Source organism: Corvus kubaryi, unplaced genomic scaffold (genome assembly GCF_017639235.1).
Source record: "Corvus kubaryi isolate FWS band 111438036 unplaced genomic scaffold, C.kubaryi_AGA036_p1.0 split1-37296, whole genome shotgun sequence".
In the NCBI taxonomy this organism is placed as follows: Eukaryota; Metazoa; Chordata; class Aves; order Passeriformes; family Corvidae; genus Corvus; species Corvus kubaryi.
Window position 1 is genome coordinate 4,007,629 of NW_024582075.1, and position 19,356 is coordinate 4,026,984.

General features: G+C 39.9%; 1 protein-coding gene across 6 annotated transcripts in view; it reads left to right on the top strand.

The window, feature by feature from the left end:
- The window catches only part of SEMA6A (semaphorin 6A), a 118,999-nt gene that overhangs the window by 56,919 nt on the left and 42,724 nt on the right, over positions 1-19,356 (top strand). For 5 of the 6 annotated variants that reach the window (XM_042013226.1, XM_042013229.1, XM_042013230.1 and 2 more), the window contains exons 4-11: positions 1,730-1,790; positions 3,261-3,323; positions 4,168-4,269; positions 7,009-7,099; positions 10,374-10,493; positions 11,550-11,638; positions 12,541-12,758; positions 16,248-16,379. In XM_042013226.1, the coding sequence (XP_041869160.1) occupies positions 1,730-1,790; positions 3,261-3,323; positions 4,168-4,269; positions 7,009-7,099; positions 10,374-10,493; positions 11,550-11,638; positions 12,541-12,758; positions 16,248-16,379 (876 nt within the window). Of the gene's footprint in view, positions 1-1,729; positions 1,795-3,260; positions 3,324-4,167; positions 4,270-7,008; positions 7,100-10,373; positions 10,494-11,549; positions 11,639-12,540; positions 12,759-16,247; positions 16,380-19,356 lie in introns of those variants that run through there. The other variant, XM_042013231.1, reaches the window with a different exon arrangement.

Here is a 19,356-nt window from a genome sequence, read left to right on the forward strand (position 1 = left end):
AAAGTCTTCTGAAGGCTGTTTTATTGAAACTAAATAACCCTACTCTTTCTGAGCACCACCGCTGTATTTTCTAATTGTCTTGTTGAAAAAGAAAAATTATAACCTCTGGAAAGGGAGGCTGATGATTAAAACCAAGAGCTGTACAGGAAGAAGGCTTTTAGAGGTCTACCCGCACTTCATTTGCAATTCAAGAGATTTTTTCCCCCCACTTTTATATAGGAGGAGTGACAGCAATAAAGAGCAATGCACATAAAAGGGGAACCATGACGTAATCTATGAAGCTGATATTGTATTAATAGATAATTTTATTCCAGAACCAACCCTGACCACTGCTCTGTAACTGAAGTCAGGCAAATAACAAACTGAAGTATTAAACCAATCTTGGAAGTAAATGACAGTTCTGGTTTTACAGTCTGGAGGAGAAGAAAACCCGTCAACTCCTCGATTTGGCATCTTACAAAGCAAACAGCCTCAAGCTCCACAGGAGACAAATTTTTAAAAGCCAGCTCCCTACCACAGTGCTGCCTCTTTTCCCGACCTGAGAGGTGTTATTTCTCTTGTAGCAGTATTCCTTCTTTTTTTTTTTTTACCTTATTTAAAGAGACTAGCACTGTTTCCCCAAAACCCAATAAAATGAAGCCAACCTTCAGAACAGGGATTTCTAAAATGAAAACAGCCTGTATAGTGCTTTTAGCAGACCCCTCCAGTGCCGTGGATCTTGCATCAGCTGTGCAGCTTTCTGCATGTTGAAAAAAATCCAATTTTATTTCAAGGAAAAATGAGGTGTCAGTCCCAGTTTGATGTGCTGGTTACTACAGTGTTGTGGGTTGGTGGGTTTTTTCAACTTTTGAGTTCTGTACAGAGCTATCCTTGTTCTCAGCTTACATGGAGAAGAATGTCTAAAAATATCTCTTTACCTGAATACCTGTGTCTATGTCTTCTTTCCAATAAGAGATTCGCAGCTAATTGTAGAGAGGGACAGGGTCTCAGGAAAATAGGAAAGTAAATGCAAGAAAAAAAGTGTGAACATTTTTTAGAGAAGTATTTTACAGTTTAGTTTGGCCAGCAGTGTGTGAAAAGAAGAATAATTTCTGGGAATAGTTTTTTGTCTGTCAGCCTTTTGTCTACCATAATGTCAATCAAATTATAACAGCTAAGGTTAGACATATAATTAAAAGGGAAAAAAGAAAGGAAAAGGAAAGGAAAAGGGAAATGGGAAATGGGAATGGGAATGGGAAAGGGAAAGGGAAAGGGAGAAAAAAGTAAAAAGAAAAGATTAGCCTCTTTTTAACCCTGAATGGCTAAATGTGACTCAGTGACTGCTAGCCCAGGAATCTGGCAAAGGCTGCCTAAAAGCTATTGCAGCTGATTTCAAGATACAGAAAAACATCTGCATGCTAGATTGTGGAATCTGCTGTATGACTGATAGAGCAGAAATCATGTGAGACTCATCTACTTTCCTAAATCTCATTTGTTCAAATAATTGCTTTTGGGAAAGAACCTTATTCCGAAGTTTTGTAGCACCTTTTTTTTTTTTTGATGGGAAGGCAAACAGTTTATATGTGAAAATGCTTTTGTGGGAGAAGCAGGAGATGCTGCCAGGAATGTTTCCTAGTAAGACCTGTGATTTTTTGTAAGTGGATTGTGGATTATCTGGTGACAGATAGGTCTCTTACAGAAAATGAACTGTCTGACTACTCCATTTGACTTCATTTCCTTTTGTTTACAGGGACCATATTTATACTGTTGATATGGACACATCACATACAGAAGAAATTTATTTTAGCAAAGTAAGTAGCTTTTATCATCACCCAGAAACCAAGGACACTAGAACAAGCTAGGATAAAATAGGATGATGACATTGTTTTAAAGAACTTGCCAGCACTGCTGTAAAACTATAATAAGCAAGTAAGATGGCATTGCTAATCATATTTGGGGAGAGCTAGAGTAGCAATCTTGTCCTCTGTGAATTTCTGATAAGTGATTTAGCTGGGCTGATAAGCAATCTGTACTGAAATACGGTGAGGTCCCTGATGAAACATCTGTCAAACATCTATTCATTTATATGCAGCAGTTTTCTATAACAGCTATACTATCCCAATTACATCTACTGAAACTTCCATCACAAAAAGCAAGTTACATATTTACATGCGCACAAATTTTTTTCACTCATGCAAGAACTGACTAAATAAAATCTCACTGTAACGTCACTTTGTAGATGTATTCACATTATCTCCATGGGAAGTTGCGTTCAAACTAAGAAAGGCTTTGTCTACATTCCTGTATTGTATATTAACATGAACATACTGAAAATAATCTCCCTTCAGCTCCTTTGCAGTGTATTCATATTGTGTAAATATGTTAAACACAGCCTTGGTCCAGCAGAAGATCATACAAATTTGGGCATTGGATGAATTCCACTGGAGGAGGGGACAGTGCTTCATTATAACTGTGAATGATGCTGAAGATGAACTTTTTACTCATCAAAGAGTGAGGGCCTAGGCTTATAATGGAAATAAACATTCATGGTTACTCTTTCAGCTTGGACCCCTCAGTTTACTCATCAAGAACACTGTGAGAACTATCATGGCAATAGTGTCTAAGGTGATACCATCTTAGCCCACATGATTTTAAACAAAGTCTTACTATAATTAATAAGCCTTCCACATTTGACCTTTTTTGAAACTCATCTCAAAAAAAAAGTCATGGCTGGGATTTACCTGTAAGTGTTCTGGAGGAAGACTGTTAGCAGATAAAGTCAGATATGTCTTGACAGGTGGAAAACTCTTTGAGCTTGTTAGATGAATTGAAGTGGTAAGAATTACCTGGATTTGATTTCTTTCCAGATCTAAAATGTCGTCTTTGAGACTGCATATTTCATTTAGAATCCAGTGAAGGTTCATAGTCCGTAAATGATAATTCTGATTTGTAAGCAATATTAATTAAAAGAAGAGAATATCTAGTACTTTTAAGAAAAGTACACGGTTTTCAAAGTTGGCCTATTGTTGAATTCTGTTAGTTTGGGCTTTAAAAAAAGAGGAATGGGTTTCCAGTCTCATGAATTGGTGACAAAACAAAATCAAATGAACACTCCACATCACTGAACTTTCATTGTTGTGGTGAATTAATCATGAAGAAAGAGTGCAAAAAACTTTCAATATATGTATGTTCAAAAGCTAGTTTCCTCTAAGGGATTTCTACTTCTGAAATCAAAAGTAAAAAACCTCTGAGTTCTAATTGATTTTTCTTGAATCTTGCAGAAATTGACATGGAAATCTAGACAAGCTGATGTAGACACATGCAGAATGAAGGGGAAACATAAGGTAGGCAATTTTCATTTCTTCTGCAACTGCCACTTTAGTTGCATCACTATTATCTCAGGCTGCTGACTGTGATGTGGAATGGATCATGCCATTCACTTCTTACCAGTAATTGCCTTTTCCATCAACTTACTGAAGGCTTTAATTTGCAAAAATAGTTGACTTTGAAAGTGGTAAAATATTACGACAGAAACCACAGCAATACCCTGAAATACTTAAGGCATTGAGAAGGTGACAATGCTTACTGATTTTGCTTACCATTGCTTCAAAAGCCAAGTGCTGCTGTCCATAACCCTGTGGGAATTTACTGAGTTCAGGCAAAGCATCAGAAAACACAAGTGTGTGGTTGTTGTAGAAGGACTATTTCTCACAGCAGTTTTGCCCTACTGTAACCTATGACTGGCACAAGTAGTATCATAATTAGATGCAGACTCTTTGATTACTTACATCTACTTCCCCTTCTAGTTACAGATACTTTATGCCAGTATATAGTGGTGGTGATGTCACTGTGTGACAGCAACATGGGTGACAAAAAGATCAGACTTTTCACTCTTGAGGAAAGCAACAGTTTTCAAACAAAATTCACCTTTGTCAACAACAGCAAACTAAGACCTGTGGTATGAATGCTGTATTTTCAGTTCTTTGTAATTTTTAAACCACTAGAATATAAATTAATTAGAACTTGCTCATTGTCAGTTAAACATAGACAAAATACGGCCAGAATATCACAGCCAATTTGGTACCAGCCAATTTAATTTTAAACCTGACAATGAAATATCACGGCTTAAACATAAAAACAGATGCCCAAAATTCAGTAGTTGAAATAGATTTTATTATTTTTCTTCAGGATGAATGTCATAACTTTATTAAGGTTCTCCTAAAAAGAAATGAGGATACACTGTTTATCTGCGGAACGAATGCATTCAACCCTTCTTGCAGAAACTACAAGGTATGTAATCTGTTTCTGGGATTTCCCTTATGCCTTGTCTTTTGGTTGGATTTATTGTGACTATGTTGGCAGCAGCACGAGGTTGTCATTCAACTGTGCACCACTCAACTCTGAAACATTTATCCTGACTTATTTCAGTGCTGCCAAGTTCAATGTTGATTGGGTTTCTGAGAATATCTCAGACTAAAGACGTAGTTCTTTGCAACTCCTGCACATCAAGACTATTGCCACTTTACATTGTCCTCCATAGGCGCGGAGTCCTTCAGATCCTTGCTTGTGGATGTAGTCACTCCTGAGAAAGTTCCTCAGCTTGCCACTGACACCCACATCAAGTCATAGACTAATATTGGGGGTTATTGGTTCTGAGTAGCATGTTTTTAAATTTATGTTGTACTGTTCTCAATCTCAAAACCAGTTCTCAGGACACTTCAGGCCATGCAAGCAAAACCTGAGTTTCTTGTGAGTCCCCTGGATAGGGACACTGAGGAGATCCTATGGGATTGTGTGCTGTGGAAATGTTTGAAGAGCAAATCTCCACAAGGAACAATACAGCAGAACAGTGAGGTATTCCTCACTAGCTGGGGATCTGCAAAGCCAAAACGTTATCTAGAGCAGTGTAGAAGACTGTGCTGGTCCATGCATTCTTGACATTATGCCCTGAAGCCAATTTATTCCTTTGGCATAGTGTGTCTCAGTAATCTGCATCCCAACAGGACCCCTTCATTCAAATATTTGCCATTTTTTTAGGCTTTCACCACTGTATTGTGATATGACTCCCAACCCTGGATGTCTCTGGAGTAGCTTTGAAATGAATTTGTTTAGGCATTTGACATCCAGGTTCTGCTTTTCTAGGCACTGTTATGTCCCACAAGTCATTTCTCATCTTTTTTCTGGAAAAATAAAAATCAGTTTTACTAATGCTGCTCCTGACAAAATCACAATTCTCATTCAGTTTTTGGGTTCAGAGTTACAGTAAAAAAACAGAATAAAGACGTTAACATCCAGGAAAACTACTTCCCTAGTGGTATTCACTGTGTCTGCTGCTCTTCCTTGATTTTTGTGCAATGCTACTTTACCTCATTTAGCCACTATATTGGCTGCAGTTTAGAAAACATGGGAGAGAAGAGCAGGGTAGCATTTTCTTCCAGTCAGTGGAGGAAGAACCAAATTTGAGTAAGAATACAAGCCTGTCATGGTAACTGTGAGGTACAGTTAGCTGCTCTGTTAACAGCTGTTTATTTTATTCTTTCTTTCCTTGCCTGCTCCTAGTATGCAATGAAGCTTCTTGATCTCTCAGGGCTGTATTTCGTCTTCTAGTACAGTTTGTAATTTTTTTTCTCTGAATGCCATTAATGAGGCTAACAAATCTCAGCCAGTCCCCTTGCTAGGAAGTTGTCTTTTAGATACAACTACCGATTTCTTTGGCATCCTCATGTGAGGCATATAAATGGCTTCCTCACCCTTACTCCAGAATTTTCATTCCCCGTGATGCAGGGCTGGATAATGATCCCTCTGTAACACCTGCCCTGGCTTTTCCTCCATGTATTTCTTCATTATACAGAGAGAGAACTAAACGTGCCAAACAGAAAGCAAGACTGTCCCTTAAGCATGCCAATGGTTGTGAGGATGAGCCCAGGGTGTGGAGCTTGGTGCAGGAAAAGTTACTCAGGACTGTAACTCATTTCCTCTCACTATCACATGAAATGCTTTTCAGACTTTGAGTAAACACAACTAACTCCCCTCAGACTGGATTTTGACCAGGAAGAGTATATGACAGAAAACAAATGATGCCAAATCATACACCGAGGGACTTAGAAGCTGTAACATATGAATTAAAAGTTGATTTAAGTTGTTGATGGGGAGATGTGGCTTATTTTTCATGCTCTGTGAATTTTTACTGTATGTGATCTATATGGTATGAGCTGGACAAGTAACCTGAATATGCTACAAAGGTTCTTATTCCCAAAATAAAGTAGTATAAGAATCTTGAAGAGGTAAGAGGTGTACGATTCTCCCTTAGCTCACTAAACCTGCTTGAACTTCATGTATAGTCAGTCTGTATATTTGTGTCATTATCAGTGCCCAGGGTGAATTTATTTCCCAGGAGTTACATATAAGCCTCAGAATTTACAATTCCTGCACCGACTAATTCTTGCCTGATGTTAAGAGGATTTCTCTGTGACATAGACCTCAACTGATATAGTGAAACTTGAAGAGCATCTTTCTGAATATGCAAATCAAGGAAGAGAGCACGATTGTTGAGACTAGAGCAGAAGGATCTCTGAACTTGGGGGAGAAAAATGCACACGGAGATAATTGTCCTAGTGTTTTTTCTTCTGACTGCTGTGGTTTGCAGTCTTTTCTGTGTCTAAGAGCGCTTCTGTTGGGTCACTGTTGAGGATAAATTTTGGAGCCTTGCCAGAACCACACACCACATAGCCTGCTAAAGTTCAAAACACAAAACTTGTGTACAGATAAAATATAGACTGAAGACTTTTGTAAAATGTGTCAAGGTGAGAGTGATTAGCTCCAAAAGAATTCCTGACTTACTGGGCATACTTTCTTCAGACTCCTTTTATTTATTACTATGATTCTTGTCAGGTTTTTAGTTCATAGTCAGGAGTAAAGTTAGAGAAAGGGCCTTCTCCTCTGCTCTGACAAGAGGAAACACTGTCATAAGCCTCATTCCGGGTGAGAAGTTTTGTTTCTCTATCTGAGGAGCTCCCTTTCATTTTTCAGATGGATACCTTGGAGTACCTGGAAGAAGAATTCAGTGGAATGGCCAGGTGCCCCTATGATGCAAAGCATGCCAACGTTGCATTGTTTGCAGGTAAAATGACAGAAACAAACTTTTTACTTTTTGTTCTGCAGTCCAGGCTTGTGAGAACGCTGTGCCTCTTGCTTGAGCCCAGAATGCCTAAATCTAAAAGGTGTCAAGGGGAGTGAACAGTGACTAAAAATAGGGGGCATAAGGAAATCCCTAGCAAAAAAGCCTTCCTATCTCTGGAGCTCACTATCATCAACATTGCATGAAGCCTCAGTTTCCTGGATCAATATTTCAGTATTTCCTGTATTCTTGATAATATGGCCAGTGTAAGGCACCATTTCTGGCTGCATCCAGCTTCTATGAACGTCAAAGGAAGTCAAAGCTTGTGTAAGCTTTAATAAGAATTAAGCAGGATATATTCATAATAACAGGAAGTTAGGGAAAATGCTGTGGCATGCCCTTTTCTAGATCTAGGAGGAAGGGGAAGGGGATTTTTTTTTTTAACCTGAAAACATCTTAATATGGTCTTACGAGCTGCTGTAGACAAAGGAGAGAACTTTATTGGTCAGTGGTAATTTATGCTGCATGCAGGAGAACAGTGTTAGCTCTGATTTCTACTATAATAGTTAGAAAAAGTGAGATCTTATAAATGAGGTTAATTTTGGCTGTTGGTTGTGTGGTATTTTTGTCTATCTCTTCATGACTTCCTGATTAAATTGTTTCTTTATTGAACTTCTCTTAGTGTGAATCCTGCTGATCTTTTCCTAGATCTAGCTGTAAGATAGGTGGTGAAGATAATAAAGAAGTCATCCATGGTAATGTGAGTCCTCTTCAGCAGGTGTGATGCTATAAAGCAGAGCCTGGGTGCTTACATGGAAATACTTAAGCTATTTCTCTGAAGATTGAGAATGTGCAAGTATTTCAGCCATTCTCAAATGGGTCTATACCCAAAGGGCTCTCTTAAGTACTACTCTGTTAGAGGTATCATCATCTGCCTCACAAAGGAGAGATTTTATTTCAATTTTTTTTATTTCAATTTTTTTTTTTAACTCTTTATAGTGTAAATAAATAGGTCCTTTTGTTTCAAAAATAATGGTGATGATGATAGTGGTATTATGTGATTTCTTAATTACAGTCACAGGAATATATAGTAGAAATTCTCTAATTGTAGCAGGTAATTCATAAAGCATGGAAAAAGAGAAACACCTTCAGAGAAACATTTTTCCCGTATATCTCAGACTCCCTATCCTTAGTGCAGTCTGAATGACCTTTCAGAAGGGTCTTTCTCACTGTACTGGCCAAGAAAGCATTTATGACCAGCCCACTGTAAACATTCACTTTGAATGCAGATGAAGTTCAGTAAGATGACTCCGGCTTTGTTGCTGAAGAAACCCTCACATTATTTGAAAGTAAAGAGAATATTTATAGAAAGGATCATGCTCCCTCATGGTGATTCAGAATAAATTTGATACAATTCAAATAAATATTTGTAGAATATGCCCCATAAATCTTCTGGCTTCAGAAAATCACTGTTTTATGTGTCAAACGTATTGATACCTGTGCTAACTTTTCAGAGTGCAGTGAAAAACAGTTTCAGAACAGTTTAGGGCACTAATCCAGGTCATCTGAGTTTGTTGGATGCACTTACATGAATATGGCTCTTCTTGCAGCCTGCAGCTATTGCAGCTGATATGTGTGAATTGTAGTTGGTCACAGGAACTTGGCAGGAAAGAAAATAAATATGTGGCTGTATTAACATGAGTTCAGACATCTCTATCTAAACAATTCAGCTTTTTATTCTATTTTGAATTTGGGGGATGGGGGGGGAGGGAAGGCATGCTGTAAATATTTTTTCTGTTTTGCTAAGAAAAAATTATCATTCTTAGGTAGCCAAATAAGGACAAGAATTGCGTAAGTCAGAACAAAGCATACAGTCCTCCTAATAAAAAACAGTCTGAACTTTAAATCTGGAGCTGAAATTCACAGACTCACAGAGTTGTTAGGGTTGGAAGGCAGCTCTGGAAATCATCCAGCCCAACCCCCCCTTGCCAAGGCAGGGTCACCTACAGCAAGTGACGCAGGAATGTGCCCAGGTGGGGTTTGAATGTCTCCAGAGACAGAGACTCCACAACCTCTGGGGGAAGCCTGTTCCAGTGCTCTGCCACCCTCAATGTAAAGAAGTCCTTCCTTGTATTGAGGTGGATCTTCTTGTGTTTTAGTTTACAGCCTGTCCTGTCACAGGGCACCGCTGAAAAGAGTCTGGCACCATCCTCTTGGCAGCTGCCTTTGAGATAGTCCTATGCATTAATGAGATTCCCTCTCAGTCTTAAATTAAATGTTGGGTTAAAGTCTAGTGAGGAGCGCTTGACCAATAGAAGCCTCTCTGCTTTGTCCTGGGTATGTCCTCAGTGCTGGTGCCTTTAAGGCACCAACATAATTTCTGTCGAAGGAGATGTAGACAATTCTGATTTTTATGCAGACACAATAGAGACACAAGTTGGTGTGCTCGTGCTGCAGTGCTTGTGGTTCTAGCAGACAGCATGTTCCAAGACCTATCTCACACATGAAAACAGTCCTGTACAGTTACCATGACCTGCAAACAGATTAGACAAAAAATGAAATTTAAAAATGTTGCTGAGGCTTATGCTTTTATGTCCTTACAGTTTTGTTTGTTTTGGTTGTCCTTTGGGTGCCATTTTGTAGGCCCTTTCTTATCACTTCTCCTCCATTCTTTAGGAGAGAGGAATGCATAATGCATGCAGGAAATGCCTAAAATACATGCTAGAAAAGAAATATTGATGGGCAATCCTCCCCCATCTCTTTGCATTCCTGTTTGAGCATGGCTCCCAGCATGCTATTTAATTTTTTGTTAGTGATCTCTGACAGAGCAGAAGTGCTCTCAAGGGGAGAAATTTTCATAAGTGTCAATTAGCTCACAGTCTTCAAGCCCTGTCTGGTTTGCACTCCCAGTTAAAACTAAGAGTTCTGTTACGCTTGTTTTGTTGACATACCTAGGCAGAATTTCTGAGCATTTAACTAGCAACATGTGACTGGATAGAGTAGTTCAGTGTGACATACCTAAGACAAGGAAGAATTATTCCATAAGGTTATTTTCTCCTATAGCACCCCTCTGAAATTACCATTTTGCAAAGTGGTGAGTGACTTGCTTGTTCAGTACTCAGTTCCATTTACCTAGCTGGATTTTTCCCTTCCTTCAGTGTTCCTAAGTAGACTGTGATAGTTTTGTTTCCCCCCTTCTCATGTGACTGATGAGAGAAGGCAATTTTATTATTTCTAATGCTCCTCCCCCCTTGTTTCTTCTTTCCTTCCTCCCCAGAGGGAAAACTGTATTCTGCCACAGTGACCGACTTCCTTGCAATAGATGCAGTAATATACCGGAGCCTTGGAGACAGCCCAACCCTGCGGACAGTTAAACATGACTCCAAGTGGTTGAAAGGTAGATAAACAAACAAGGAGAAAAAAGCAGCATCTCTGAGGAGTCTTGGATTTCTGACAGACCTCTTTGTCATGTCATTTCACCAATGCTTTCTGGCAGAAAGAAGGAAGTAGATTACATCTCTTGCTTACACTGATCTGTTTATCTCTTTCACTCTTCTCCTGACCCAAAGTTACTGGACCTGACAGAAGCTGTGAGCTGGGTAGATCAGAATATGTATTACAGTGAGCTTTCCAAGCTGAAATCCACCAGTTTACATCTGTTGGATGTAAAAGTTGGACCTTGCAGGGCTCTGTGCACTTGGGCTGTGTTTGAAAATATTCCTGCCACAGCGCTGTTAGGTAACAATCAAGGCTTTATGAAGTATAGAAGGTTTGTCCTGTAATGTTAAGATTCATTAATGAAACTAAAATTATGGGGATATTGCACAAAGCCTTTCTGTTACGGTTCTTAAGGATTGTATTGCTGCCATTGAATTAGGCAATTTCTGTGCTGTAAATGCCCTCATTGTTAAGGACCGTGCTGTTTATCTTCATGTAGGTGTTAAGAATTGTTAGCATTTGGAGTGATTTTAACAGAGAGCAAAGCCATAGTTTCAAGTATTTTTCTGCATGCAGAAATGTTTTGCCAGGTGTCAACTTTAGCTGTCCCACTTTGCTTGCTGCTACAGACACGTGTGGGCAGAAACAGTTACGTGGTTTGTTATTCCCTCAGCTCACAGCCTGCATGCCATAAAGAGCACTGCTTGGACCCCTCAGGCATACAGTTATAAATGCCTGTTTACCTTTCCTCTTACTCCATGCAGGGCAGACGTATTAGTGGCAGAGACTTAACTACCCTGCAGTGATGTTGCACAGACTTGTTCCCAGCTCTCCTGTCCCCAGACAGTGATTCTTTTCTGGCAGTGATTTGTTCATTCTGAAAACTGATCAAGTTTGTCAAATGCAGACATTTCACCTCTGGATGTTAAGTGTGAATGTATTTGGCTTCTCTGTGCATGCTGGATCCTGTACGTGGTGCCTAAATCAGATGTCTTGGGTTGTTGTTTTCTTCTAGAACCGTACTTTGTTCAGGCAGTTGACTATGGCAATTACATATACTTCTTCTTCCGGGAAATAGCAGTGGAGTACAACAGCATGGGAAAGGTAAGGGCGAACACATTGCCTTGAATGATTTTGTCAGATTCAGGAGGAGGAAAACTTACGCTATTCTTGGACCAATGCTGTTACGAGTGACCTTGAAATGAGAACCATAAATCATGATGACAAGGTCAGCATTTTGAGAAGATTCCTATTGCTCAAGCCAAAAGGTTGGCTGGAGTGAAACATTGCACTGTCTTGAAAGGAAACTGTGTGGTTTCTTACAGTGATGGTGTATGCTGGAGTCTCTTTTCTGAAATTATAAAAAGCACAAGGCTAATGTAGTTAGTTCAGCATAGTAGATAATTGTTAAAAATGGATTCCAAAGCAGGAAGAAATTTTTATGTAAGAAATATGAATTAGAGTGCTGAGTAAACATGGGTAGGAATTTTGTTCTCTGCCATTCTGCAAAGAATAATTAAACGCTTTCTGCATTTTTGCTAATTTCACAATAGCTCTCTGACTAAGCAGTCAGAAAAGCTGACCAAGGTCACGAAGGTGAAGAGCAGGAATAAAAGCCGAGCAAGATTTGCATAGTTTTTAAGTGCTGAAAACACAAGAATCTGAGCAGCAGTGTGGGTTGCAGGGATTGTGAATATGAAATGTGCTTTTGTTTGGGGAAATAGAAAGCTAAACAGTCTGTATGGAAATAAGTTTTATATGGGTTGAGAACAGATCTCCTGAAGGATTTATGGCTGTATAGTAAATGCCACAGTCTTATCTTTCATAGCACACTGTTCCAAAGCCTAATTTTTCTGTTTCTTATTTGTCACAGATTATAGAAAAGTGGTATTAAATTAAGCGCCTTGCTGTGTTATTCCAAGTGTTTTAAAAGCAGTATTCCAACAAAGTCTTTAGTTCAAGCAAACACTTAATTTTCTCCATTATTTTTGCTCTATTCCTTCCAGGTGGTTTTCCCGAGGGTGGCCCAGGTTTGCAAAAATGACATGGGAGGATCTCAGCGAGTGCTGGAAAAACAGTGGACTTCCTTTCTCAAGGCTCGGTTGAACTGCTCAGTTCCTGGCGACTCACACTTCTACTTTAACATACTGCAGTCAGTTACAGATGTTATCCATTTCAATGGCCGGGATGTTGTTTTAGCAACATTCTCCACTCCATATAATAGGTAATAGTCGCAATAACCTTTAACCTTTTACCTTTTACCTTTGTGTTTTGCTTTCCATTGCACTTTCTTTTTACTTTATGCAAGCACAAGAAGTGATTGCTCATACAATGTAATTTTTATGTACTCTGTGCTTACCGATAGTTTGTGTTTAATTTCAAGGTACCCTGGTATTGCTTACTGCATTTCATACCTGATGACTTGGAGCAGCTTTCACTCATTTACTATCTGGACACATTCCTCAGACATACTTTCCTTTATGGGAATAGTTCACACTAACCACCAAGAAGTGTTGCAGCTTGTAACTTGCAAAGTATTATTCCAAAGAGAAAATACGGTATTTTTTCCTCAGAAAGAAAGGACTGAGTCTGTCCTGTTTCTATCTAAACCTCCAAGAACCGCGTTATCTCTTTCTCTTTATTTCATGCATCCCTGGTAACTCTTGCTTGATCCTTGACCCTGCATTGACCCTGCTGCCCCCTGACTCTCCCAGGAGAACCAAGGTCTTGCTTGCTGGAAAGGAGGGTCCCCAGAACACCTTCTGTGTTTAACCCAAAACATTGTTTGCATGGTTATCCAAAAGCATCCGTTCATCTGTAGAGATTTTATTACATTTACACTTTTATAGCATGTTTCTCTGGAAGTTATTAGAAGAATAACTGTATCTAATTATTGTGAACTCCCAGAGAAATTTAAAAAATAGTAGCATTCTAATTACAAAATATATCGCAGTTTCACAGAGTAACATTTGAGCTGAAAGAGGAATTTTATTGATGAAATTCATTTAGTTTTGCTGTACCCTTGCCACCTCTGGTCAAAGCCAGGACTGACTTCAGATGCGAGTAAGCCTGGGCCTGTAATCTATAATCACTGCTTTTGACATCAAAACAATAGGAACTGCAATGCAATAATTATGCCACCAATAGGGAATACAGGCTTAAACTAAAATGATCTCTTTTCATGCAATCTGGCATAGTAAAAACAGGTGAACAAATAGAGATGCAACATCAGAAAATAGATTGTGTCTCACAATTATCTCAAAATTGAGATTGTCCTCCCAGTCTGCTAGTATTTTCTGTGGTGTGTCATGAATAATTCTTTTCCTTAAGCATTTTAAAATCTAAGTACTTGGTGTAAAAAGAAAAATACTATTTTGTAGGCTCAAGGTTTTGCCAGACACTGAAGATGACAGGAAGGCATATCTTCTTGGAGACAGCTTATTAGCAGACCTGGCAGCCAGGAGGGCCAAGTGTGTCCTGGGGGACATCAGGCCCAGCATCGCCAGCTGGGCAAGGAAGGGGATTGTCCCGCTCTGCTCTGCACTGGGGCAGCCTCACCTCAAGTGCTGGGGGCAGCTTTGGGTGCCACAGTATTAGAAGGATCTGAAGGTATTGGAGAGCATCCAAAGGGGAGCTACAAAGATGGTGAAGGGCTTGAGGGGAAGTCATATGAGGAGTGAATGAGGCCACTTGGTTTGTTCAGCCTGGAGAAGATAAGACTGAGGGAAGACCTCACAGCAGTTCAGAGCTTCCTCATGAGGTGAAGAGGAGGGGCAGGAACTAATCTCTGCTCTCTGGTGACCTCTAAGAGGACTCAAGGAAGCTGAGTCATAGAGGTTTAGTCTGGATATTAGGAAAAGGTTCTTCACCCAGAGGGTGGTTGGGCACTAAACAGGCTCCCCAGGAAAGTAGTCACAGGACCAAGCCTGACAGAGATCAAGGACCGCCTGGACAATGCTATCAGGCACATGGTACGATTCTTCGGGTGTCCTGTGCAGGAGAAGCTGGACTTCAGTGACCCTTGTGAGTCACTTCCAGTTCAGGATGTTCTGTGATTCTGTAGTTCTATGAAACCTACTTTTGACATGGAACCATCTCTCCCATTCCTCCTCCACTAAAGTAAAGTTGCAAGAAATACCTTTGGTCTCTGGAACAAAATTTCCTTCTAGAGTGAAGTGAAAGAGATTCCTCAGTCTCATCAGAGGTCACTTGGGCAGAAGCTAGTGATGAGCTTTAGTCCAATAGTTTAGAGGTGGCTTGGACATCCTTGGCTGTGACCCACAGTGCTCCATCCTGCAATCTGCCACCCTCCAGAGTAAAAGATGTTGCAGTCCTTTCACCATGGCAATGCCTCCATCAGTGTGTAGTTGTGTGTTGAGCGTGGGTGTCAGCACTTTCAGTTGTGTGTAACACACCCCAAGATTTTATGGTTGTTTTTTTTCTTTAGGACTTAATTCAGCAATGTGCAAAATATTCTAGCTGGAGTGGATCTTGAGCTGTCTTCTAGAGGTCCTCTGTGTGTCCAAATAAATCCTTGACCATCTCTTATATCAACATAAGTATGGCTGCCTCCTTTTAAAACTCCTGCTGTGTAGTATCAATTAATAAAGAGCTTTAAAGTTTCCTTCCATATAAAAAGACAAACCTGTGGAGATCAAAGTAAGACTACTGTACTGTCTCCCTACTTGTTGTTTTTCTTCAGTAAAAAGCATTTTGAAATTTTTTACTATTCAAAGGGTTGTTTTTTTATCAATTTATATACCTTTAGGAGTTTAGCTTAATCCTCTGTAACAGTATTATAGTTCCTACATTTTTTCTTTGATGTGTAATAACCTACTAGCTAAGAGCAGTATTGAAAGCCTCAGCCAGCTGGGTTCATGCTATTTACCCAATAAAATTAAGTGATGGAAGTCAGACACAAATACAGTAGTTCACGTACAAAAAAAAAGGAATGAGTGATAAATGAATATTTCATACTTCCAAGCGACTGACCATGGTAAACCCATAAGCCTTTCAGAAAGTATGTAGGTAAGAATATAGCTATGTTTGGACAATGCTGTCATGCAGTTGCATGCAAGTATTCAAAAAGTTGAATTTTGCAATGCTATGATCTTAAAATAAACATCAAATTTGTTTCTATAAGCTCTTTACATTTCATTGAGTAGAGCAAATTCCTGAGCATAGTTAACTCCTTTTCACTGGGAGCCCTTTGTGGATGTCAGGCTGTGGGAGCATGAACAAATTACATGTAAAAGCCAGGTCAATGGCACATTGCAGCACACTTCCAGTTTGATTAGAACCAACTTCTGAACTGTCTGTGGTGTGGTTTTGAGGCATGGCAGGGACTACAAGAGTTGGTACTGAGAGATGTTGTGACTTAGAATTTCCAAGTAATGGGTTCTGAATGAGACTGGCCATTACTCCTCATGCATTGCCAGTGATAGCCAGAGTTTCAGAGATTCTTTCCCTTCTTCAAGATTATTGCAATTACTTCTTTCTGTAGAGGCTTTGAATTAAATTCTCTTGGCAGGAGCTGCCTGCTGATTGGTATTCCGGCTTTTCCATGGGGCTGGCTTTTCCCGTCGGTACCAGATTCAGAGTTCAGAATTGAGTAACCTGTGACAGGAAGACTTCTACAGAGCATATTTTTCACTCAAGGTTTTATGCATAACTGCAGAATGAGTAACAATTTCTGGGAAATGTCACTTTGCAGCATCCCTGGCTCTGCAGTCTGTGCCTATGACATGCTTGACATTGCCAATGTGTTTACTGGGAGGTTTAAAGAACAAAAGTCTCCAGATTCCACATGGACACCAGTTCCGGATGAACGAGTGCCCAAGCCCAGGTATGTTTCATGTATAGTGATATTGTTCTGTTCATTTATGCAGGCTACAAAGTTTTTTTGATAATTTGAACAGCCTTGTAATGTGCAGATACAATCATACATGTTGCAGCAGTAAAGTAAAAGTTGAATTGAATTTGGATCTAAACTATGCAGTTGAGATTTTTTCCACTTAAATGAGATTTGTGTAACATAAATCAGGCCAGCATCCACTTGGTCAGAGTAATCACTTAAGAGTGGTGTGAGTTACACATTGCAAATTGGTTCAGTAATGGACATATCTCATTACAAAACCTGCACCAGTTCTGCAGTTTGCTGTTCTATGATTAACATGCAGTTTAAATGCCACAGTGGATGCATTATGGAGAGAAAAAAAGAGCATTCCACCAAACTGGAGATTCAGTTTACTTCATTCCTCCTATGAGTTGTTTTCCCTGCTTCCATGTGTTTGCATGCATCTCCTCTACTACACTCTTCATATTTCTTACAAGTATCATTTCATACAAGTTGCTGTTGACAGACACTTTTTAACTCATTTACACCAATGGCATTTTGCTCTGAGATATTGATATGTATATAGATGAATTCATTTATCTCAGTTAAGCTTTACCACTTTAGTGCATGTTTTACATTGCTTGCGATATCTTAAATAATTTCAAAAGAAAAAAACATCTGAAGTACTCTGTGCATTGCTGAGCACCACAATATAAGAAGGATCTAAAGGTATTAGGAGGCATCCAAAAGAGGGCTACAAAGATGATGAAGGGCTTAGAGCAGAAACCATGTGAAGAGTGTCTGAGGTCGCTTGGCTTGCCTGGAGGAGTCACAATCTACAACCTCATCACAATCTACAACTTCCTCATGAGGGGAAGAGGAAGGGCAGACACTGATCTCTTCTCTGTGGAGACCAGTGACAGGGCCCAAGGGAATGGCCAGAAGTTGTGTCAGGGGAGGTTTAGGTCGGACAGTAGAAGAAGGTTCTTCACCCGGAGGGTGGCTGGGCACTGGAACAGGCTCCCCAGGGCAGTGATCACAGCATCAGGCCTGATGGAGCTCAAGAAGCTTTTGGAAAACACTCATGACACATGGTGTGATTCTTGGGGTGTCCTGTGCGGGGGCTGGAGCTGGACTTCAGTGATCCTTATGGGTCGGTTCCAGCTCAGGATATCCTATGATTCTATGAAGAGCCATGGTGGACACTGAGCTTCTGCCTAATCCAAATTTGGCCCATCATGTTTTGGATTTACCAAGTGTAGAATCCCTGTGCCATCTTTATTCTGAAGTTGTCACTCAAGAGAAGAGCCTAGAGATGACTGGAAAATCTGGTAAATTCTGTGTCTGTTTTCAGTCTAAGCCTTAGTAATGCAGCTTCTAGCAGTGTTGCAGGATTTTCTTCTTCATTTTGTGTTTCAAACAAGTTGTTGACATAATAGCTTGCCTTGGGAGTGCAAAGCTGCATGAGGGCTCCAAAGTCATTTGTTTGGACCTTACTGAGATATATTGGCTGGGAAGGGGAAAAGAATAAGGCGAAATCACTTTCAGTGGGAAAGAGGAAGAGAAAGTTGCATTGTGAGTTTGGGATGAGCCAACAGCAGGTTAACTGTTACAATGAAGATGGGATAATATTGCTCTTCCTGAGCCTGAAGGAGACAATGGGAAATGAATAGTGAACAGTGTTTCACATAACATTTGGCCATCAATCTGCTTAATAGAAATAATAATTTCCTCTAACTCACAGTGAAGTACATGACAGGCACCTTTGATATAAGGTCGTTCTTATTTGGGTATCTCAGTATGGTGCAGAAACATTACTGCCCCTATTGGTCCTAACATTTCTCAGAAACCTACCAGAGCCCTTCAGGGGTGCTGCTTCCCTGTTTGGCCAGACAGCAGGGTTTGCTTGGATTTATGTTGACTCGACTAAACCAGTTTTGAGATTAAAACAGGATTAATCCAATCATGCTATTAGGATTTAGGAGTAAATAGGCCTCCAGATTAGATACACAGAAACCGTAGACACCACGGTGCCAGAAGGTGCGGGCTGCTCCCTCAGGTTCTCTGGGAATGTTGCCTGATGGGTCAATGCCCTTGCAAGGACCTAGGAAACCAGTGGTGTCCTTGGTTTCTCCTTCTTTCCATCTATTGCTAGTTCTACGTGCAATTACAAGACAGCTGAAGTATTTTGGATATGAAGAGACAAGAGCACACATTGTCTGCATGTAATGTTCCTTGCTGAGCTCTTGTGGGACCAGACTTGTTGACACAGCTAGTTCCTTCAAATCCTATGCTACCTTCCCATACAAGATTTAGTTACTTAATGCTTGAATATTTATCTAAATCTGAGCAGCACAGATGATAGGACCAGTCCTGTATTTGTTCAAGTTGACATTGCTCTTGATGTCAGTGCCTTTACCCACATCAGAATAGATGAAAATTGGATGATGCAGTGTGTTTATGAGTGAATGGTCCATCTTTCACCTTCCCATCTCACACTGGCTCAAAGGTTTGAAGAATCGTAGTGCTCTAGAAAATGGGATTAAATGGACCTTTTATTGGAGAAAATGACCTACACGATATTAACAAGCAAAACATTTGCTTGTTTTGCTGCTTCCTTTGAGAGATGGCATGTCCAGGCAAGAAAATTGCGCTACCGCCTAGGAGGAGCAGGGTAGGTTTTAGAAATAGTGTGAGCAGATTTGCATTTAGGTTGTCAAAGAATGACAGATAACTTTTCAGTGAAAGTCCTCAGTGTGCTACCATTCTTATATCATCTCATCCAAATTGAACAAAGGGTAAAACTGGTGTTTACGTGGATGCTATCAGGTTTGTCTTCTCCAATAGTCTGTTTTCTATCAGACATGACTGAAAGTGGTATTCTCTCACACCTGTTAAAAAAATTAACTTCCTTCTGTATTATAGGGACTGCTTTTATTCCAGGAAAGAGCAGTCAGCTAGGCAAGTCACAGATCAGAACTGTGCC